Source organism: Erpetoichthys calabaricus, chromosome 2 (assembly GCF_900747795.2).
Source record: "Erpetoichthys calabaricus chromosome 2, fErpCal1.3, whole genome shotgun sequence".
NCBI classification, from domain to species: domain Eukaryota; kingdom Metazoa; phylum Chordata; class Cladistia; order Polypteriformes; family Polypteridae; genus Erpetoichthys; species Erpetoichthys calabaricus.
This window is the reverse complement of record NC_041395.2, coordinates 160,614,256-160,635,572: the sequence shown is the minus strand read 5'-3', so window position 1 is coordinate 160,635,572 and position 21,317 is coordinate 160,614,256. Positions and strand designations below refer to the sequence as shown.

The 21,317-nt window shown below is 34.5% G+C and overlaps 1 protein-coding gene across 3 annotated transcripts in view; it reads right to left on the bottom strand.

Moving 5' to 3' along the window:
• Window positions 1-21,317, bottom strand: part of stag1a (stromal antigen 1a) — a 291,842-nt gene that overhangs the window by 50,844 nt on the left and 219,681 nt on the right. For all 3 annotated transcript variants that reach the window (XM_051923034.1, XM_051923035.1, XM_028794702.2), the window contains 6 exons: window positions 17,346-17,419; window positions 17,140-17,263; window positions 15,607-15,705; window positions 12,125-12,204; window positions 11,610-11,717; window positions 6,453-6,567 (listed from right to left, as the gene is read on the bottom strand). In XM_051923034.1, coding sequence (XP_051778994.1) covers window positions 6,453-6,567; window positions 11,610-11,717; window positions 12,125-12,204; window positions 15,607-15,705; window positions 17,140-17,263; window positions 17,346-17,419 — 600 coding nt within the window. The remainder of the gene's footprint in view (window positions 1-6,452; window positions 6,568-11,609; window positions 11,718-12,124; window positions 12,205-15,606; window positions 15,706-17,139; window positions 17,264-17,345; window positions 17,420-21,317) is intronic.

The following is a 21,317-nucleotide window of genomic DNA, read 5'->3' as shown; positions in this document are numbered from 1 at the left end:
TTCACAAATCATGCAATTCAGCTGAGAGAGAGAGAGAGAGAGAGAGAGAGAGAGAGAGAGAGAGAGAGAGAGAGAGAGACTGCCAGGGAGATTGACAAATGACAGCTGTAAGTCAGGTTAGGAACAGCAGAAAACATGTGAAGGACACAAGCAGGATGTTTTGGGAAGTGCTTACGTCTGCTTGACCAATATGGTTATAAAACCCAGAGTCTGTGAAGGTATTAACAACAAGCCAATTGTGACATGAATTCTACGAATATGTAATAATGTGAGTGTTTAGAATGACGAGGATCCAGGACGACATCAGAAGCATCACTATGCCACCGACATTCCTAGCTGTTGGATGGGACATCAAATTTGCCAGCATTCTCCCACTTGGCTGTGATGTTCCTATGCTTCTCTCTGGCCTAAATATGTATGTATACAGGATTATGCATTATATTTCTGAGAACAGATGTTGCCTTTTTAAGCAAGTTAAACACATACATCTCTCTGTGTACCATACTTCTCTCTTGTAATTATTTTCAGCCATAGGTACAAAAGGTATGGAATCTGGTTCTAGTCAATTCTGCATCAAGAAACACATCTCAGGGGAGAAAGAATGCCCCTGCTGGATACAGCAATATATTGAAATCCTGGAAGTATTTCATAACATACAGATTTTAAAGCAGATCAAAATGACAGCCCATCACAGGGCATGTACAGAAACACTCAATTTGGAGAGGGGACATAAATTAACTTTAAATGACACAGGAGCGTTCTTTTCACTGCAGCGTTATGGAAGCATAGATGTCAATTATAACACCTTATGCTCTCCATATGAAGTAGAAAAAGTACAGGAAGTAACTTACTTGGTTGAGCTAAATTAAGAGCTAAATCAGATTCTCTATAAGGTTAGCACATCTTTAAAACAGTAAAGGCATGAGGTAACCACTGTTTTACCACCTGATTTGTTATTTTATTTTCTACTAGCAGTTTAAGTAATCATGAACAAATCACAGCATGTATACTTTAAAACCTTCAAGTGAATATGCAGTTGCACATCTTTTAATTTTGTGTATATGCTAAACTGACACTGCATTGGTAGGCACATTGTTAACAATGGTCAGGCTATATGTTCACTTGTTTGAGATATTCGATTTAGGTTCAGGCCATGCACTCCCACATAATTTAATGAACATGAAGTATAAACACCTACATATATGTGCAAAATAGACAGTTGTCCTTTCATAATAAAGGAGGCTCCATACAGTTTGCGCATTTTTGCAAAGGTTTTCCTTCCACACCCTCGTTAGGTTAACTTGCCTTTTCAATTTAGAATGGTATCCTTTCCAAGGCTTTTTGCTGGTTTGTTCCCCATACTACCAGGATTAGCTCTAGTCCTCCTCGATCCTGAATCAGATTAAATGCTTTTAAGAATGTGTACATATAACTTGCAAACGACACACAAATGGTGATCAGGCTGGGATTTGAAAACAGGCTGTTTAGAGCTGTGAGGCAACAGCACCCAAATATAACATAAAATACATTTCAGTGGTCACTTGTGTTTTTATTTTTGTGGATACACATACTGTCGCAATCAGAAGTAATCAACTTTCCTACACTGTAAGGATTTACCAATTAAAAATTTTTCAAAGACGTAGACTTTGAGTTGGATGAAGTCTTTATCAGTTAAGAGAGACACAAAATTAACAAAGAAAATATATTATGAAATATTCCTGATTAACAAGATATTTTGTTTATTTAACCATATCGTAAATATTTAACCCATATATAACATTGTTGGTTTAAAAACCATCTGTAAGTTTATATGACTTAAAGTGGTTTTAAAACATAATTACGTCATTGGGAACTCTATAATGACGCTTTATTTGCTTCAGCTGCAATGCATAAATAAACCCCATTCATGAATGTGTTCAAGGTGAGTTGCAATTACTATTTAGATTAATGAACATTCACAAAAGCTGAGAGAAGAAATTATTTCATTGCACCTGAAGGACACTGGGTATTAGAAGATTTTACGAAAATTTAACATTCCAAAAAACACTGTTGGGAGCATTATAACAAAGTTTTAAACATAAGGAGGGCTGCAAATGTGCCAGCCTGTGGGAGAAACCCCAAAATTTCTTTAAGTGCCTGTAGTAATTTAATCAAGACAAATAAGAAAATTCCATGTTACTGCAAAACACCTACAGGATGACCTGATAACGGCTTCAGAATCACCTATTAGACAAATACCAAACAAGGACTTTGTGAAAGGACTCCAAGATGCACTTCACTCTTGACCACGACAAACATCAATGGTCGACTAGAATATGCTAAGAGGAATTTGGAAACGCCTGCAGAGTTTTGTGAGGTAGTTCTAAGGACAAGTGAAACTAATCCTGAACTGTCTGTACACATGGACCAGTGATATGTCTGCCATTAGGAAGGCTAGGCTTATGACCAAAAAACATACCATCCCTACATCAAAGAATGAAGTGTGTCACTGATGATGTGGGGATGTTTTCATGCAGCAGGAACTGGAAATCTTTATCATGTGATTTTGATCATGGACTCTCAGCAATATCAGGTCATTTTAAAGAGCATTCCAACTTCAGCTTACCATTAATACCTAACATATTTGTAAACAATGCAGAAAAGGACTAAGAAAGGAGAAATAAGGAATTAATATGATTAGGTTATTAATCATATTAAGTTAATAAAAGCAGTAATTGATTAAAAAAATACACAGAAAAAATGTAACCAGTAATAAAGCCTTTAAAATTACTAAAATTATTATTACTTCTGGCAACAAAAAAAGTGCCCTCTCAACCAAGTTGATTTTTCTAGCTACAGTACCTTACTGAAATTACTAATTTTAATAAGCACTGCATTTACTGCAAAAATTCTTCCATTAAAACAAAAGTAAAAGCAATTTAAAATGATCAATTTCTGATCCAAATGTTTCAACAGTAAGTAAATATAAACTAAAAATAATTTTAAACTGAGCTCATACAAAGCTATGGATCTTTCACTGATCTCTCATCTATAACAAGAAAGATTTGTAAATACTAGGATCCATGAGGCCTACAAAATGACAAGGACACGAGATTAAAATAAAAGGTAAAACAACTTAACGACAGCACAATTTAATTTGCACACAAAAAATTCAAATTAATACGGAGAGTAAACAAATAAAAATAAATACATAAAATAAAAATTATAAATAGCTATAGACCACTAGTAAGAGGTACTGTATGACCATTAAAAGATGCAGTGCACCTCCCTAAAGTGTTTTTTTTTTTTTTGGCACACAAAGATCTTCCTCTGCATGACAAAAATTCTTCTTTGTATTTCATATGCTGGTTTTGAAGTTATAACAGGCACACCTGACATAAATAATATCTACAGTACATCTCGGGCTGTTAAGTTCCTTTGAATTTTGATTGGATCTTGAGAAACAGACTGGTGTATTTAGTTGTTTCCTTAGGTGGCCAAGCCTTGCCAAATTATGCATTTACTTATGAATTAAAGATTATTATTTTTTGACTGCTTTTATCTTTAATAAAAAAATAAGACTGAAATAGTTTGATATCTGCAAAATGAACTGCTTCACCACCAGAGAGTCTTCAATTACTCATGCACTTTGAATTTCTCATAATGCAGGTAACTAGTATTTGGCCAAAGGCCCACATAGGTGACAATTCATTTTTACACAAACATAATTGCATCAGTTTACTAAATGCCACAATTAAATGTTGAATATAAAGCAGAACCAAAGAGAATTTTACGAAATGGCAAATCAATTTCATACTAGTCACTGGAGAAGTATCCATGGTTATAGATCTGTGCAATCTACTACAAAGCTCATGTGCTGTAAACTCTTTTTATGCAAGAGCTGAACATTCATTTAAGCTTCAAATGACCACTGCACATACTCTTTTGTATTTAGAGAAATAAGTGCTTTAACACTTAGAGGTACTCAAGCACATTCAGTGTGGAAGCATCATTTTTAATTCCACACTGACTGGCATTCTGTTACCATGTCTGAATATTTCTGAGGGTTAACACATACACAACACACTTTTCTAAGAGGTAACCCCTAAAAAAGTACACTTCAATAACTGGCTAAGACATTATGAGAACTGAACTGAATTATTCACTGGTAAAGTCACATCCTGGCTGTTAATAAGCTGGTATATAGTATGCTTGAAACAAAACAATATAGACTCAGACACGAATAAAAGAATTAAAAAGGATCATAAGAGAAAAAGCCCCTTTTAAATGGTGTTAGGCTGCAAAGCATTCAGACAATCATATTATGTTCACGTGTTATGTTGGAAAAATACAACTCTGCTAGTGGGACATTTTCTATGAATGCCCTTTAAAATAAACAATTCATGGAACATAATGCTACCCAAATTCAATTAATTTTGCCATAAAGTTCACCTCTCACCTGTTTAAAAGTTAAGAATTGTAAACACAAAAAGGTCAGGCAGAAATTACCTTTTGTCGTCAACTTGTATTTGGATTGATGCAATACTCGTTTAATTTCGTTTCCACAAAAAAATATACAGTTTAGCGTTGTGTTTTGTGTGGACTAAGTTAGAAGTTAACAGCAACCTTTCATTACTCCCAAAACTTCATCCAGAAATTTATGTGAATGCAAGTAAGTGGGATGGTGCAATGTCACAGTGATAACAACTCTAATAAGTCCCATGCACGTGAGAGCAGCAATGGATAAAATGTTATAAAAAGAATAAATGTACTCAGAAATGTAGCATTCTTCCAAGTTAATTTGTTCTTTCACAACTGCTGTGTGCTCCATATCTGCTGCATAAGAAATCCCAGCAAATATTATAGTTTTACAATGACCAAAAACCTTCTAGTTTATTAGCAATAAATTTGCTACTAGGTGTAGGATGATTCAAAGTCATTGTTAACCACTGAAAAGTGTCAAAGTAATACACACTTTACATTATTGTTGTTGCTATATTATTTAAGATATTCATCATACTATGTACAAATGAGAACCTGAAGTTATAAGGAAGATGCAGTAAGTGAGAACAACATCCTGAAATGAATTAAGATCATTAAAATTAAAAATCTATATGAAGAAAAAAAAAATTAAAAGGTAGCATCTGTACATAAACTGCCTCTGATGGGCAAAGAATGTGCCAAATGCAATTTATTATGCAACTTTAATCTTCTTTTAAACTAATATTGAGCTAATAGTCAATTACTGTTTGGTAAGACAATGAGCTCTCGACTAATACCTTGCATCTCCACTTGAACAATAATCAATTCTTAGTTTCAGCAAATCAAATATTCCTTTGCACACTCAGCTAAACAGTAGAACAATAGAAGTTATTCCATAAATGCCCTTATTCAGAATGTTTTGTGAAGTGTCCACATGAACAGGACACTATAGGGAAGACACTATTATTGAAAATAATTTCAAGGAGGGGGCCCCTGAAATACAAGACTGTCTTCCAGGGGTGTGAAAAGGAGAGTAAATATGCATCCATGGTATCCGTATAGTTGCAGAAGAAACAGAAGTTAACAAAATGGACAGCATCTAAAATGGTAGAAAAGTTATGATAAAGTTCAACACTGTATGAAAAGATGTATGCTCCAGGGAGTTACAGGAGAATTTAAAATTCTAGGGAAAGTGATGTATTTTAAAAATACATATAGAATATAAAGAAAAAATAAAATTCACACCTTGTAGCACTTACAATCCCTAGAGATGAAGTATATCTCCCTGTTTCTTTTAAAGTAACCTCACCAAATTCCAAAAAATAAATGCTCTTAGATTTAGCAACTTCCTTCTACCTTTGCCAAATTCTCAACCTTTTTAACTTTTTTGTCTGTTTTTATTGTCACTAGTGGAATTTAAAATGCCAGGCTGACTGGTGGACATCCAATCAAGTGCAACTTCCCATTATCTGGCAGCTTCTGCAAGCACGAACCAGCCTCACCAACTCACAATGTAGCATCGCAAAGACTTGAAATACAATACAATGCGAGTTTCTTTGATGAAAAACATTGACACACACAGTAAGTACAAACATTCAAAAAAGGACAGAAGTATTAAAGAACAAATCTTCATGTTAGCCCATGTGCTGAAGCACACTGCTACTGATGTTGGAAATACCATGCATTTAGTAAAATCAACAGTGGGTGAGCATTAATAAGATATTCACTTTTTAAACAAAGGAAGTACATGATTAAACTTCAGAACATGGCAAATATGTCTAGTAATCTGCAAACAACAGATGAAAGCCTCAGTTCAGGTCAGCAAATTAGGAAATTTTCTATCAAAATTGAAAATCAGCACATTAGCATAAAGAAGTAAAAATGCACAAGTTCCTAACGAAAAGCAAGAGAGGTAACACAATTTAAACATTTTATATATAAAATAATTTTCAAGTTTAAAAAGCAAAATAGGTTAATTTGTTTACACCTACCTCACTTTCCAAGAAGAACAGAACAAGCATTCGAATAAGATTGCCATTGGGGCTATTTCTCCCTCTTCTTTTGGCTAAGGCCTCCTCTGCTTGCGGGTCATGCCTACTAAACAGCCTTTGGTGTCAAAAGAAGAACAAGCCAATTTTAGGAATGTCCTTTTAAGCCCTTTATATATCACTTTATCTGTTTCCTAAGATACAGTAAATCATAATACACAGACTGAACCTGACTAGATAACTTTATACAACTTGGTTGCTAGAGTGACGTTTGAATCCACTATGGAACTACAACAACAACAACAACATTTATATAGCACATTTTCATACAAAAAGTAGCTCAAAGTGCTTTACATAATGAAGAAAAGAAAAATACAAGACAAAATAAGAAATTAAAATAAGGCAACATTAGTTAACATAGAAAAGGAGTAAGGTCCGAAGGCCAGGGTGGACAGAAAAAAAAAAAACTCCAGAAAGCTGGAGAAAAAAATAAAATCTGTAGAACGAATGTAGAAATATTTCTCAGTTTATTCTGTATCTTGCTCCACACAGTTAAACTTGTTGTTGTCTCACATTGACTTAACTACTGAAGTTCTGAAACTTTATAGTGGGTAATGTAATAATGTAAGTACATTATAATAAGCAAGTTTGCATAAGCACACTAATCTACTGTTTAAAACCTTTTCACAATTTTGTTAACATTTATATAAAAACAAAAGTTATGTTTATGTTTAAGTATGCATTATATACGGATTTAGCAAGTACAATTAATATCTGAGTGTGTATAGTGTCTTGTTGATTGCACTTTTCAGCTAAAGATCAGATGTAATGGTAAAATAGTTCAATAAAATTACAATTAATTTCATCCTTTGGAAATCCCAGCCAGCTGCCACTTAATTAGTGTAAGTATGAGTGTAATCGTAGCCAAGTGTAAACTGATTAATATAGCCTCCTGGTGTTACTTAGAAGTCTACAGCTTATATTGTAATTTTCTTGATCTACATCAAAATAAAACGGAGGTGCTTCTAGTGGGTCCATCAGCTAAAGCCCAAATTGGTCTTGGTCTTCTCGGCTCTTTCTCTGTCTTTTCCAAACCTCAAGTCCGCAATCTTGGTGTTACCACCTTTGACAGTAACCTCTCTTTTGAGAAACAAATAAATTCTGTAGTCAAGAGTTGCTTTTTCCAACTTCGTCTATTAGGTAAGATAAAGCCTTTTTTATCTTCTAGGGATCTTGAGATAGCTACTCATGCGTTTATTTTTTCTCGCCTCGATTACTGCAACTCGTTGTATTCTGGGATTAACAAATCCTTGATACACAGGTTACAGTTGGTACAAAATGCTGCCGCTCGCTTTCTGGTTGGGGCAAGAAAGTATGACTCTGTCTCTCCTATTTTAGCTTCTTTACACTGGCTGCCTGTCAGTTTTCGAATTGATTTTAAAATCCTGCTGCTAGTTTTTAAATCTTTACATGGGCTTGCTCCTGCCTATTTATCTGAACTGTGTGTTTTACATCAGCCATCTAGAGTGCTGAGATCTTCTGGTCAGCTGTCTCTGGTTGTCCCTCGTACCAAGTGTAAACCCAAGGGGAACAGGTCTTTTGCAGCTGTCGCACCTCGCCTGTGGAACTCTTTACCTCATCATATAAAGCAGTCATCTACAATTGAACTGTTTAAAACAAGATTAAAGACTCATTTCTACTCACTTGCATTCAGTGACCTTCAGTAATACTGATGGCTTCCTCTTTGTGATTACATTACATTATTTCTATTTTTTATGTATATAACATTACTTCTATTTATTATGTATTTTATTTTATGTTCATATATTTTATTTCTATTTATGTTTTATGTTAATTTGTTCTATTTTTGTAAAGCACTTTGGCCACAGCATTACTATGTTTGTTTAAATGTGCTATATAAATAAATTGACAATTGACATTATCAATAATACCTATTTGCTAGTACAATATACAGTGTGAAATTTTGAAATTTACTTATTTTCTGCAGTATCTATTTTATTCAAGTAAGATGCACATTTCTGTTCACTCATGTGAAATCCCATTATAGCAAATACCGAAGTAAAGAAATTTTCAGAATAACGAAAACTTTTTGTGGGTCCTGACAAACGTTCATAGAACATTGTGTTAAACGAATTATGTTTTAATGAAATGTAAATTTCAGTATAATGAAGATTTTTTAGACCAAAAATGGCCACAAAAGATAATAATGCAATTCAAGAAATACTTAATGCCATGCCTACACTTTCCACACCTGGGGTGCGGGAAATCTGCAACTGTCTGTCTCAAAGAAAGACAGTCTGTAGTGAAATTACTGGTCTTGGACAGTCTCGGTGAGAATGTAGGCATGACATCATACAGGTAAATCCAAATTCAGAGTCAGTACTCCACTTAGCCTCCACATGGGTAGTTGTGTCGTGTGCGGGTACTGTACTGTTCGAGTTTCATAGCACTTATCAAAGTTTTCTTTGAGATGAACAAAAAAGTAAGAAAAAGCATCAGTTTATGCTGAAAGAAAAATTAACGGTCCTAGAAAAAGTTGATTCTGGAATGAAGAAAAATTACTTGGCAAAAACATTTGGAACATCATTCTGGACCAAAATCTTTAAATGCCTTGGTGTCACAATCCCTCCTAACCCATTAACATCTGTGTTTGGGGTACTCCCAGATGGGCTTAAAGTGGATAAAGACAAAAACTCTAATTGCCTTTACTACACTATTGGTACGTAGACTTATCTTGCTCAACTGGAAGAATCCTAACTCTCCTCTTTTAAGTCAGTGGGTAACTGATGTTATATACTATTTGAAACTGGAAAAAAATCAAATTCGCACTTAGAGGATCTGTGCAGAACTTTTTCAAAACCAGGCAGGATCAATAAAATTTTAGAATAAGCTTTTAAATCACCGAGGAAGCAGATTCTCTCCCCTTTTTTTCCCTTTATTCACGTATTAATTCATCTATTTACTTATCTTTATTAGCTTTAAGTTTTACTCTGCTGGCCTAGCTCTTTTTCTCAGGGGTTGGGGTTGATTTGTTTTCGATCCTATTTTTGTAAAAATTGATCTATTTGTATGGAATGTTGTGTGATTTCAATAAAATCAATAAAATCAAAAACAAAAAAAAAAACATTTGGAATAACGCCTTCATCTTCATTTAAAGTCTTGTTTTCATTCTGCATTCATACCTGTATTTCTATTATAAAGAAGTTACATCTAACATTTTCAAATAAAATATTTTTTACAGTTTAAGAAGTGTTTTTTTTATGCAGGTACTGTCAAAATTGGGTCACAGAATTGCACGAGAGACAGGAAGGGAAGTACAGGTTTTCAAGCAAAATACAGGTACTTTATTACTGTCTAGAAAAGCCAGGTACAGTCTCAAGGCTTCATTCACAATAGAAGCTGATTGGAGCTGGCAATTGCCCTGCTTTAGCTCCCATCTTCAGATTAGGAGGACCCCAGCAGCTTGGAATCACCACTGCGGCAGATGGGGTCTAAAGAAGAGAGAGAGTGCAAGGAAGAGCATTTCAAAGCCTGATGTTAAATGTTCTAAACATTGTGCGACAAGCATGTTACGCAGTAGGCCTGATCCTGCAGAGAAAAACCAATTACTATGCCCTTGGTTTACTGTTTAGCAGATGCAGCTACGGAGGTGTCCTTGTGCTGCTGCCATTAGACATGGCGACCCCAGTCATAATAGTAGAAGTATTTTCCAAATATTAATTTTAACAAAATTTCCATTATAAGGAAATATTTTTATGGTCCCATGAGTTTTGTTATAACAGGATTTCGCTTGTATACTTTTGTTCTGTATGTGCCTTTTCATACTCTTTATAATTACTCATTTTTACACTATTTGCTGGCAGTATGTCTATGCTTATGACTCATCAACAGTAAAAGTAGCAAGTGAATCACAGCCTTGAAAATCAATGTGTCGACAACAAATCCCTTCATAAATGTGCATATAAACATAAATAAAAAGGTAAAGATGAATGGAGTGTTATGAAGATATCAGTGTCTTGTAGAATAATGCCACATTTGATTTAGTTCAGGGTGCATTAAGACATGATGGTGGTTTCTTACCTCTTTACACTTGCCATTTCTCCTTTTTTCATCTGTCAATTAGTAAAGTACATGCATTGCCAGTTACTCTGCTTTTTGCTCTAGGGAGTCTATATTGTTAGTTTCCAGGTGTATGATGTATTATTTTCATTTTAACTGGGTGCTCTTTACACTTGCTTTAGTTACAAGTGTATAAAACACTGCCAAAAGGTACAACTTTTCAGAATGTGTGTAGTTTATCTTTAACTAGATGTCACTTTAAATATCATGTTCTAGTACCAATAAATTACCTTTAACGAGATCTTAACAACAAGGAAATGTGTAATAAATGATGCGAGAGTAATAAAATTGCAATAATATTATTGTTTCTTGACACCAAAAAACTGTGTACAAATATATCTTAAAAGAAACTATTAAATGAAATGTACTTTCTATATTTGATCTCTTGCTATTAGGTTTCATGTAGTTTTCCTTTTATGTTTGGGTGGAAAGCAGAATTTTAAAAATCCTTGGGGGTCACCAAAGTGAAAGTTTGGAAGGCACTCATTGAGGCTACAGTAATATTTACAGAAGATTGCACTACTTAAATTTTACTGACTTGAGAATGTGTTACAATGGAGCAACTTGAGAACAATATTACAGTATTTTCATTAATGTAAAAGTTTTAAACTATTGTTAATACTTACAGACACCTGTACTACTGCTCTTTACTGGCATTTCATTTACTTTTGAATGTGTGGCACTCTCAGGTATTTCAAAAAGTGCACTCCCTCAGGAAGAGCCATGTTGTGCTTATATAGTTTGTCTTTAACACAATAAAAAAAATTATCTTCAATTTTGAATGTGTGCCATCCCCACATCCTTCTCACACAAAATCCTTATTATGGCCATTCTCTCATTTCACCATTTTTCCTGAAAATAAATTTTACTTATAGGACGTTAAACTGATTTATTTATGATCAACATCTTTCTGTGGATGACACTATTGTTTACTTTGGGATGATGGGTGTGGGGGTTTGGTTAATTTATTCAGAGAGGATTAACAAGAAAAATTGAATAAATGGATTTGTCTTCACTTACTTTCTATGCAAAAATTCTCCAGCTGCTACTGCAACAGGTCTATGAGCCGAGTAAACCAAATGGTAAACATTTTCACAATCTTCATTTGACAGAGCATCTTCACTGCCTCTGAAACATTGAGCAAATTTCTTGCTAAATTTCAATAAAGACTTTACTTCACTGAGCAAATGAGTTCAAAATGTTATTTAAAGAATTGTGTTTTTACCTTTGACATTTATGTTTATTCAATTTATATTTCTACTCTGGTCACCAAATAGTTAATTCGAAGGGAAATAAAATATAGTTTATTAAGAAATAACAAAAAAATACATCAAAAATTAAGTTGTAATCTATAACCTCTGTTAAATTATAAAGCTTGAAGAGATATGGAAATTGAATAATATAAACAAATGTACAAATGTACAAGCACTTCTTTGGTCACATAAAGTGATAAATTGACAAAAGATTACTTGAAAGAGAACTATAATTCAAAACCACAAGGCTCTCCTGGCATTATAAATATAATGTATACTCACTGTAAAATTAATGTAACCAATCGTATAGCTTCTACAGCCACATCATACTCTTTATCAAGAGTCATGGAAACAATTCTATCCTAGAAAAAAAAAAGACCAACAGTTGGTATAAAACAAGAACATTCATACACAATGCTTTGTCAGTATCTACAAAAATTCCTACTTTTTAACTTTGAATTTACTGATATGGTAAGTAGAACAAACTGACACGTAGTGTAGAAGATAATTGGCTTATTTAGAAATTCTCACTTATGGTAGTGACTTTTTGACTTGAAGACCTTGCTGTCATACGAGGGTTGTCTGCGTTCCGCGCGGAATCACTCAAAATAAGTAGCCAAGGATTTTTTTTTCTATTTTTCTCATGTACTTCGATCCTTTTTAAACTTTTTCCAAGTATTCACCGCCAACATTAATGCACTTTTGGGCTCTTCTGACCCACGCTGCAAAACACTCGCGAAAGGCTGTCTTTGGGAGGTTGTCCAGCTGTTCTTTGACAGTTGCAATCAGTTCCTCTCGAGTTTCGAAGTTGTGGCCTCGCAGGGGTTCTGTCACCTTCGGGAAGAGCCAAAAGTCACATGGTGCAAGATCAGGCGAGTAGGGTGGCGGGTTCAAAACGTTGACACCACTGTCTTTGATGAAATGCTTCGTCGCATTAGCCGTGTGGGCTGGCGCATTGTCATGATGCAAAAAGTGCCTTCGCAAGTTCTTGGACCAGCCTCTAGCCATCGCAGAAAAAAAGTCAGGCAGGCACTGAGTGGTGTACCACTCAGAGGTGACAGTTGTCCCCTCCATCAGCGGAATTGACGCGACAATGCCATCGACGTTGAAAAAGATGGCAAACATGGTGCGTTCCACCGAGCAGATTAAACCATCAGAAAAGTCGTAAAAAATCATCACTCGAAAGTCACGCATGCACGGAGTCGGGAGCTTTGCCGCTAGCGCCGGCTGCGCACTCTCAGTTCATTTGCTTCTCGTGTTCATTCTGAAGGAAGAGAGGGAGCAAAACATCTGAACAAAAACATGCAACCACTTGAATAATCCCTCTACACAGCAGAACAGGTTTCGACAGGCTGACACTCGACAAACGATAAAATTTCGCGCGGAACCCAGACAACCCTCGTATGTTGGTCGATTACTTTCTTCAGCTCAAAAATTTCTTCTCATGAAGCTTTAGGTTTTATGTTTATATGTGCATTGATAATTCTGGAAGTAACTTTAACAATATTTTAGCAAAAAAAAAAAAAAAAAAAAAAAAAAAAAAAAGCATTCCTTTCTCATGTTTTGAGCAAGCGACCAGATAACTGAAATGTGAAATATGCAACACTACAACATGAGATTTTTTCCTTTGTTGCTTTCACATCATTTTCTGTTATACATTATTGGTTGACAACTGACTTCTGTTTTATTATAAACAACTTATTCTCCATTTTGCTTGAAACTTCTCTGCCACAACTGCAAAGAACATGGGGTAAGTAACTTAAAAAAATAAATATAATTTTTGGGTGGAGTATTCCTTTAAAAACATTTTTGTAGAATTTAACTAACATCAATGTTAACCTGTCTTAAGACATGGTAATAGGTGTGCCAGTCATAAGAACTATTCCTTAATTACATTTTTTTAATTTAATTTAATCAATCCTTTTGTTTACCAATAACACAATGATGTTCCATAAGTTTCTTTTGCTTTTACTTTATGTATAAATAAGTTTCATTCATAACTGTTTTAAAAGTATTATTTTTTTCCATGCAGTTTCAGCCTTCTTTAGTTTAAGTACTACTGCCTTGAAGTGCATATAAATTTACAGAGAACTGTAACTATGGACATCAAAATGCAAAGCTGATTGACTCACTCACTCGCTCACCAACAAAAATACCATTTCTCATTTAGTTATAAAGTTCAATTTGGCAAGATGGAACATCTAGGCCCATTTTGATATATCAATATTTAGGAGAAATGCCTTAAACTCTCAAAAGCACTTTGACTGATTTGACTGAAAGAAAAGTAGCTTTCCCCCTTTTTAATTTGTCCATAATAATACACCAAGTACACTATGCTAATATGCCATGCAGCACTGACAGAAGCCCAAAGACAAAGTGTGGCAACCTTTCACCTATTTGTGGTATGGCAATATGCAAGTGAAGGCGGAAATGATGAGTGGGGAAGATAAAAGGCACCACTGACCAATAGGACAGAATGAAGAGGGAAAATGGAGTGGTGACATAGACAGGAAAAATTACACGGAATTGACAGGTTCCATGCAGATGGAGCTGTGAAGTGAATGGAACAAGTTCTGCAAAAAAAAAAAAAAAAAATGTGGTTTCCATGCAAAACACTTTTTCAAGTTGTATATTGGTTTTGATCAATTAAAATGGAATTCCTTTTGATTGGAATCGTACCAATTCCACTCTGTAAATATGTGCAAAGGCAGATAGAAAGATATTATTTTATTGTATATTCGGTGAATAAGGTACAGATATATTAGGTTTGGAAATTTAGCATCAAATTGTCCAATTTGTACTGAAACAGTGGGCGCAATACAAAGTTTCTCAGATAACACAAATGGGAAAAACTGCAACAATGTTGTAATGCATATAAATGATATGCAAGATCACTCAGCTGATGCTACCACTCATGAACAGTTAGCTGCATAAGACTTTTTTCAAGTGTATTTAAAGTTTAAAGAAACAGTATATTTGCTAAATTTGGAGTAACCCGGTTAGCAAGTTGAAAGATTGTGCTTCACAGAAGCTTTACAAGGTCATTTTGATATTTTCAAACCTTTTACTACTATTGATCTTACTCAAACTCAAAACTGGTTACATCAAACATCACAAGTACATTCTTTTGCTTATTTGATGTGACCAAATTATAACAAAACTATACCAATAAAACAGGAACACATAAGCACCATACTAAATATACAATTTCCAACAAAATCTATTCTAAAAATCTTCGGCAAAATATGCACAAAAAATTCCTGAAAACAACAGAGATGTGGTTGCAAAACAAACAGACTAGCGGTTGCCACATAGCACAAAATAAAACTCCTTAAGCAAATAGGTTTGAGATTGCTAAGCATACAACAAAATCCCTTAGTGAACAGATTTGCGGTTGCTACATATACACAACAAAATTCTAAAGTGAACAGAGTTGTGGTTGCTAAATACGCATAAACATTCAGAATTCAAGTGATATTGTTTGTGGCAAAAAGAATAATCGAAGGAAAATGCATACCAAATTTTCAAGTATAAGGAAAGATGTATCACTACTGTCTTAGGAAAGTTCCCAGGTGAAGCCAGGTAACAAAGCTAGTTATTGTATAAATAAAATCTGGCAAGAAGCTAAAATTAGATATTAGCAAGCAAATGGAACCAAATGCATACTGATTTTGAAGAACAATGATTGAGTGACCACATTACAATCTCAGTATTATTTGATATGTATGTAGGTCTTCCAGATGTAGATGCTAAAGACACCTTACCTTAAATCTGTTAGTAAACAGCTCCAACTTTGGAAAGAGTTCTCTGTTTGTGTACAAGTTTTGCAGAGCTTTCAAGCACTTCAGCCGGACTTCACCTTGCTAATAAACAAGCAGGTAAATTGAAAAGAAACAGGATACAATTGAAAGTTGCTGAAATTGTAACTATTCTCCTCACATTTGTCTAAGTAAAAATATAACTTAAAATATACAGATCAAACACAACAATAATCATCATAATAATAATAAAAAACTCACTTCAATCATCAATTTGAATGGAATTCATACAGGATGTAAAACTCCTCACATATTTACACTTAAGTAGTCAGTGAACCAAAAGTATCTTACTTAAGATCACAGTATAATTCTTAAGTATGAACTTGAACAAAAACTATTCAGCCACCAGATCACACTGTTGTCCCAATTATGCATAACATACTATAAATAAATGGAAAATTAAAAAAATAAATATAAATTTATAACTGATAGAAATCTCAGTCTAAAGCAGGTAACAAACTAGAAGAGTCTAATGAAACCTGATATGATTTACAAAGAGCTAGGGCTACTATTGCAATGTGCTTGGAACAGTCAAGAAAAATTGTAACTGCCAGTCTTTTGTCAGGGTTTGTTGAATACAAAGTGTTCTAATTTAAAAGGGGCTTATTTTCTAATCTGGAAAAAGTAATGCCTATTAACGGACATAGTCATTCAGTTATTAATATTTCATAACTTTTCAATGAAAACAGTACTTATGTTACCCATTTAAAAGTATGTGTGAAACAGTATTTAAGACTTGCTGTGTTTCGAACCTTGCCAAATAAAATAAAAAGATTAATAAAATCAAACTGAAAAAGCCTATATCATTCAATAGTTCTGCTATAATCTTTACTAATAGTGTAAAACAACCCATAATCAATGGTGAGATAAGCACAGGTAAACTATCAATATAAAAAATTGTTGAAACATTTGGATGAAATTTCACTAGATATTAAACTGAAAAAAATACTCAGATTTGTAGTAGTCCTGTATCCGTTACTCTTAAATTTTTGAAGAATTATGTCTGTTAGGCAGAAATATAGATGGAAAAAAACATCCTAATATTTGCAAAATCCAAAGCCACAATTAACCTCACAGAAACACAAACTAAAAAAAATACACACAGAAGAAGCTTGGAACCAAATCTGAGTCTCCAGCCTTACGAATTTTAATAGTTAACTTGTGTGTCAGTGTGTTACCTGGGTTCAGAAAAAAAGACAGATGCATGGATAAAAGACATTACTGGATATCATACACAACTTAATCTTTTATTTTGTCAGTAATTAAATTATCTACTTATTCAATTTCAAGCTAACTTAATAAGGGAGCTTTTTTTTTTTTTTTTTGTGGTTTTTTTTTTTTTAAATGGCATTGAAAACTGTTCCACTGCTACTTTAAAAATTTTGTCAAGTATAATAAATATACTGTTGGCATATACCACAATCACCTACTTATAGCAGCCATTAACATAACAGAGTAAACACAACTGCCTGGACTTACACGATCATGCAATGTCCAACCAACATATTTCAGATAGCTGTCATTAAGGAAAGCATCACTGTACATTTTCATCCAAACACCAATTTCCTCTATGCAAATTGCTCTTATCTCAGCAATTGCATCTCTGCAAAAAAAAAAGCAACAGACAAAATTAGCACAATTTAAATTCATTTGCATTTGAAAATTACTAATTTTCTTCATATTACCTATATCTGTGAACAAAAATACCCTTGAAGATTGAGTTCATCATGTTTTCAATTTCATCCTGATTTTCCTGAAGCTGAAAATAAAAATAATTTAAACGATTAAAGAATGCACACACTATGTATACATATAGTCTCATAAGGTGATGGGGACAAAAAGAAAAGTATACTTAACACTAGAATTACCAGAGCCTACAAAAAAACTCGTAGATCCGGCCCACCTTAAATCGCTTCTTAAATCCGTTCACACCTCTCCACCAGCATCTTTTGTCCTCTAAATGTGCTGATAAAGACAACCTGCCAGCAGCCGGCTATTCCATCCCCCCACCGACTTAGAACGTGCACGAACTTCTCTCAGCTCATGCCTTGATTAATTATCTGGCAGTGAAGTGGAGTTTTAGAGTGGAAATAATAGATCGTTATTTGGAAAACACGCATTTCATGTGTGTTCCGTTTCTACAGTAATCTGTGTAAACGCATTGTTAAAACAGAAACTTTTTCATGTTTTAGTAATAAATGTTACAAAATGTAGGCAAAAACTATAGAACGTGTAAAGCCTGAGTTCCAAAGATCAAATAAATATTTTCACAAAAGGTTCAATGATGACACAACAGTTTCTGTGGCGTAGCGTGCTAAGATTTGCCACTCGGAGCGCAGCAGCTTTGCCGTGCCTCACAGACCTGAGTTCGATTCCCCGCTGGGGATAAAGTGTTACTTTTTTTTTTTCTTTTTAACCTCAAACGGACATAAAATTTACAAATTGGTATGCACTGTCAGTTAATGAGATCGTTATATTTTCATGTGGGATGCTCCTTTTAAAATATTTTTTTAACAATTGAGACTACAATTAACATGAACAACTGTCCTTATAACTGTTATTTTTAAGATCCATAACACACAGACAGACAGAGCACTGCGTAATAGAGAGACAGACAGGCAGAGATATATAAATAAACAGGGAAGGCATATGTACTGAAAGAAAAAAAAAGATCAACATGTGCGTTGTTCCTGCTGTACTGAATAAGCTCACGCGCTCTAACATCACCCCTCCCCCGATCTGACTCTCTAAGTAACAGCACAAGTACAGACGCAAAACAAGTGTATGTGTGTACTGTATATAATATTAACAAAAAGAGCAGCTTACTACTGAAAACGGCAAATATAGGAGTGAGTGGGGATCGAACCGGGGACCCTTGATTACACTTGGTTTGCGTCTGTACTTGTGCTGTTACTTACAGATTCAGACCAGGGGGAGGGGTGATGTTAGAGCGCGTGAGCTTATTCAGTACAGCAGGAACAACGCACATGTTGATCTTTTTTTTCTTTTAGTACATGTGCCTTCCCTGTTTATTTATATATCTCTGCCTGTCTGTCTCTCTATTACGCAGTGCTCTGTCTGTCTGTGTGTTATGGATCTTAAAAATAACAGTTATAAAGGAAGTTTTTCATGTTAATTGCAGTCTCAATTGTTAAAAAAATATTTTAAAAGGAGAATCCCACATGAAAATATAACGATCTCATTAACTGACCGTGCATACCAATTTATAAATTTTATGTCCGTTTGAAGTTAAAAAAAAAAAAAAAAAAGTAACACTTTATCCCCAGCGGGGAATCCAACTCAGGTCTGTGAGGTACGGCAAAGCTGCTGCGCTCTGAGAGGCAAATCTTAGTGCCCTACGCCACGGAAACTGTTGTGTCATCATTGAACCTTTTGTGAAAGTATTTATTTGATCTTTGGAACTCTGGCTTTACACGTTCTATAGTTTATGCCTACATTTTGTAACATTTATTACTAAAATATGAAAAAGTTTCTGTTTTAACAATGTGTTTGCACAGATTACTGTAGAAACGGAACACACATGAAATGTGTGTGTCCCAAATAACGATCTATTATTTCCACTCTAAAACTCCACTTCACTCCCAGATAATCAATCAAGGCATGAGCTGGGAGAAGTTCGTGCACGTTCTAAGTCGGTGGGGGCATGGAATAGCCGGCTACTGACAGCTTGTCTTTATCAGCACATTTAGAGGGCAAAAGACGCTGGCGGAGAGGTGTGAATGGATTTAAGAAGCGATTTAAGGTGGGCCGGATCTACGAGTTTTTTCGTAGGCTCTGGTAATTCTAGTGTTAAACATTTACACACCCAGTAGCTAGTAGCCACTCCTCTTATGGCTTAAATATTAATGAGTTGTGTGTGTGTATGTGTGTGTGTGTGCACACGTGTGAAATAATTTTCTATTCTCATACATTCACAATTTGGGTTATCACTGCTATCAAAAGAATGCAGTGCCACCACTGTTGCTTCTGTGCTGTTTGTACCTTGTCTTTGTGTGAATTTTCATCTGGATAATAATCTTCTCACCCAAGTACTTTTCTAGGGACAATTCTAAGCTACCCACACACAATCTGGCCTGAAGAATTATTTTCATTTAACTCTTGAAAATGTCTTTTACTGTTTACTCTTGTTCCTTGCTACAGAGTGTGCAGGGCAAAAAAATCCATTGCTATTTATAAAGATGCACCAAATACTGTAATAATAATCTTAGGTAAACCAATATAAACTGATCAGCAAAGACAGAAAGGCAAATAACACTATATGAATACTGCAAAAACAAACAAAAAATGACTGGATCATATTTATCTTCGACCACTTGTGCTGCCTCTACAGTAAATTCTGAGAACCTCAATAAGATGGTTTTTAAGTTATACAAGTAATAAGTTAGTTACGGGTTGAATAATTAGTGTTTATGAGAGCTAAAGCCACTTGTACTTTCAGAAGATTTTACTAACTTTCACTCAAAACTCCAATACTAGACTACCACTGCGTATCATTTCAACAGCTGTTGCACTATTACCGTTCATGGCAAAGTAAAGATGGCTGTATAACTTTTTCTTGTAGTTTTATTACCAGGAATAAACACAGAACATAGCAAGTGACCACAATTAAAGTGAGCCAGGAAACAAATTAATGTATGCACAAAGCCACTTTAAGCTGACAGCTGATTAGGTACAAAATATAAGCAATGCATTGACGAACAGCCAGGTGCAAAAACCTAAACATGAACCTATTGCTGCATCTATAAAGTATGCAGACCACTCAGCAAATCATTGTAATTTGGGTTTGGTGCTAAATGTCAGTTCCATTGGTTCTCTTACCTGCTGAAGGCACATTTATATGTTGTATGTCATGAAATACATAGAGCTAAGACTTTCCTGCCAACAGCTAAGATAATTATAAACTTTTAAAGATGACAGCCATTAGGAACACAAAAATTTATACTTACTTGGTCGGTTTAGACAATTTGGTGTTTTCTAACCTCAAATGTTACAAGGTGCAAAAATGTGGTAACGGTGATTGGGTAAGACATAGACCTACCAAGTCAAAATTTAGTCTCTCAGCACCCAGAAAACTAATCTAGACTATTCACTTTGCAACACATCTACTGAGACAGAAAATAAGAGTGCACTCAAAACTGGGGATTCCATAATACAGAATATTCCAATCTACAGTATACAAATTTAACAGCTTAAGCACAAGGTTTTTGGCTAAACTGGACTCCACAGTTAACAATGTACACCAAACAAATATTTAAACATTATTATGACTGACACCTTAATTAAATTACATAGCGGGTATGTAAATCTATACTAGACTATGTTCACTTCACTGCCAGTCACCAACCTGGTGTGCAAATAAAAGCATAGTGTTAGTAAATAATTTGAATGCATTATTATTTGTCATGGGTCTTACTCTCTGGCTTTGTTTTAGCTTTCTTTGTGTTTTGTTTTCAATAGTTATTCTCAAATATTCTGTTTAAGTTTCAGTTCTATTATTTGCAATTATGATCATCTCTTAGTTTTGCTTTTTTGTACAATTAACCTCTCTCTCTATATATCTTATGATAATTATGTGCTTAATTGTAATATTCTGTTTTATTGTGGAGAGTCACGGCTCTAATTAGTTAATTGGCCTG